Raw genomic sequence first — 2,636 nt, forward strand, 5'->3', positions numbered from 1 at the left:
GTTCAGTTCTAGTTCAGTTCTAGTTCAGTTCTAGTTCAGTTCTAGTTCATTTCTAGTTCAGTTCTAGTTCAGTTCTAGTTTAGTTCTAGTTCAGTTCTAGTTCAGTTCCAGTTTAGTTCTAGTTCAGTTCCAGTTTAGTTCTAGTTCAGTTCTAGTTCAGTTCTAGTTCAGTTCCAGTTCAGTTCTAGTTCACTTCCAGTTCAGTTAGTTATTATTTTGTAATTAACATTTTCCTACTTAAAATATTGATTTGTTGTTTTCTAAACCAAAAATTCATTAGTCATTTTGAATAATTGTGAAAAAATGTAAACATATTATGAGTCACAAATGAAAAGCTTTATTAATAATGTATTTACGATAAATTACATCAAACATATTTAATTGCTTTAATTAAAATATTTCACTTGTTTTGTCATAAAATTTTTTATATTTCTTGTTGATTAGCAGTTGCGTGTCCGTATTAACGTTGGATGCCAATTTATGGGTGAACCACAATTTGAATTCCATAATTTAACCAGAGTTATAACATTGTTGCCACTGTGAATGGTAGTTAAAAAATAAAAATATGTATGTTTGTATATTAACAATTATATGAGTTGAATACTCCTACAACAGGGTTTATCAATTAATATTATTGTTTTAAATAAAATATAAACCGAAACTAAAAATGTATTATTTTATAAAAAAAAATGGACAATCACGCATGTGTTCTAATGAGGCGTTGCAAAGGAGAACAATTAAGAACGTTTACAAAATTGAATTGTTGTGTTTATTTTTTTAGTTTTATCACATTTTTAGAAGTGTTTCTATTACTCTATTTTAACGTGGCCAAAAATGTGAGAAATGTTTCCCTTTAGGGAACTTAAAAAACAAGTGTCATTGAATTATTTGTAACAAATATGATGCTTTCATTCAAATTACAATGTTAACACTATAAATCAGTATTTCGTGGGAAGACCTTTACAGTAACTTTCTAATTTGGGAGATTATGTCCGTCCGTCCGTCTGTCTGTCTGTCTGTCTGTCTGTCTGTCTGTCTGTCTGTCTTTCCACATGTTTTATCATGATAAAGCAAAGGAAATAATTAAATTCTGTCAAAATATTAATCATTGTTTGGCCTGCTTTGTGTTGAAAACCAAAATCAAACTGGGTCAGTCCACTGCGTAAAAGAAAACCATAAATTTTCTCTTTTCCTATACAAGTAATGAAACATTTATTTGAAGAAATATTGCTTTTTTACATAAAATATTTGAGATGATAATAAAATTAAAAACATACATTAAATGAAATTTAATAAACAAGAAAAGTTTTACAACAAACTAAATAATAATACAAAAACATAAAACATTTTTTTAAAAACATTTTCCAATGAACAAGTTAAAATAATGCAAAAAAAAGTTTAAATATTTTATTGATTTAGGCAGCAACAGAAATAGTAGAGAGAACAAAAAATATTTAAAACAAACTAAATATTGTGCAAAATTAAAACTAATAAACAGTATATCGAGTAAATGTTTTCGGTGAGCAAATTGTATTAAATACAGTAAGACCTTTATATAAAAGAAGAATTTTTAAAATTTTCTTAAATTTAATATAAATATTTTAATAACATTATTATTAAAATGGTTACTGTATTTAATTTTGTGTTGTTTTTTTCTTTTTTCTTTGTTAAACATATATGTATGTATTTTGTTATATTAGTAGTTTTTATCTTCACTTTACTATTCATCCTTTTGTTCGTTGGGCACCTCCCAATAGAGTTCATCCTGATGATGTTCTTCCTTTTGTAACTTACGGAAGTTGGTGTATTTTAATGCCAGACCTATAGGTTGTTTTGTTACATAAATAAATGTTAACCCATGTTGTATCATATACATATTGTATATACAAAAGGTTGGTTATAGTTGTTTTTGTTGTTTATTATGGCCAAAATAAAAAAAAAACACCGTAATTGTAGGGGTTTGAGTCCAGTTTTGTTAACGTTAAAGTTTAGTTTTCAAAACAATTATTATGAACATGATGTTTAAAGTTGTTTGAGCATACATATATATAGACATACATAGGAATAGCATGAAAGTAAATATAAATAATAGAAAATAAATATAATATTAGTTTTTTGCTTAAATATTTTGTAGTTAAGTTAACTACCCACCTGCTAAAATGCCACCCACAATGGCCACTAGAACAGTAACACCAATACCCAACAATTGATAACCAGCTTGGCTGCTGGCTTCACGACCATAGCCCTATAAAAATATAGATAATAAAATGAAAAATTTATAAAATATTAAATAAAAACTTAAAGCTTGTGAACAAATGCTGGAACTTTGTGCTTTGTATAGAAGCATAAGGGCTTAGGAAAGCTATAAAGGAATGCAAGTATTTGTTTGGTGTTAAATTAAACTGTGGAATAGAAGTCGATGTAAGAAGAACTTGACTTTATAAACTTAATTAGATTCCTATAAATTAGCAGATACTCAATAAACTAGGGACAGGATAACGATCAGAAAATTTCTAAGGCTACCATTTTAACAAACAAACAAACAAACAAACAAACAAACAAACAAACAAACAAACAAACAAACAAACAAACAAACAAACAAACAAACAAACAAACAAACAAACAAACAAACAAAC

The 2,636-nt window shown here is 27.0% G+C and overlaps 1 protein-coding gene across 1 annotated transcript in view; it reads right to left on the bottom strand.

Annotated features, from left to right (window-relative positions):
* Window positions 1-1,180: 1,180 nt before the first annotated feature.
* LOC111685868 (ammonium transporter Rh type B) overlaps window positions 1,181-2,636 on the bottom strand; it is a 25,237-nt gene continuing 23,781 nt past the window's right edge. Inside the window, exons 6-7 of the mRNA XM_046952532.1 lie at window positions 2,152-2,245; window positions 1,181-1,821 (exon numbers count right to left, since the gene is read on the bottom strand). Coding sequence (XP_046808488.1) covers window positions 1,721-1,821; window positions 2,152-2,245 — 195 coding nt within the window. The 3' untranslated portion in view covers window positions 1,181-1,720. The remainder of the gene's footprint in view (window positions 1,822-2,151; window positions 2,246-2,636) is intronic.

Source organism: Lucilia cuprina, chromosome 5 (assembly GCF_022045245.1).
Source record: "Lucilia cuprina isolate Lc7/37 chromosome 5, ASM2204524v1, whole genome shotgun sequence".
NCBI classification, from domain to species: domain Eukaryota; kingdom Metazoa; phylum Arthropoda; class Insecta; order Diptera; family Calliphoridae; genus Lucilia; species Lucilia cuprina.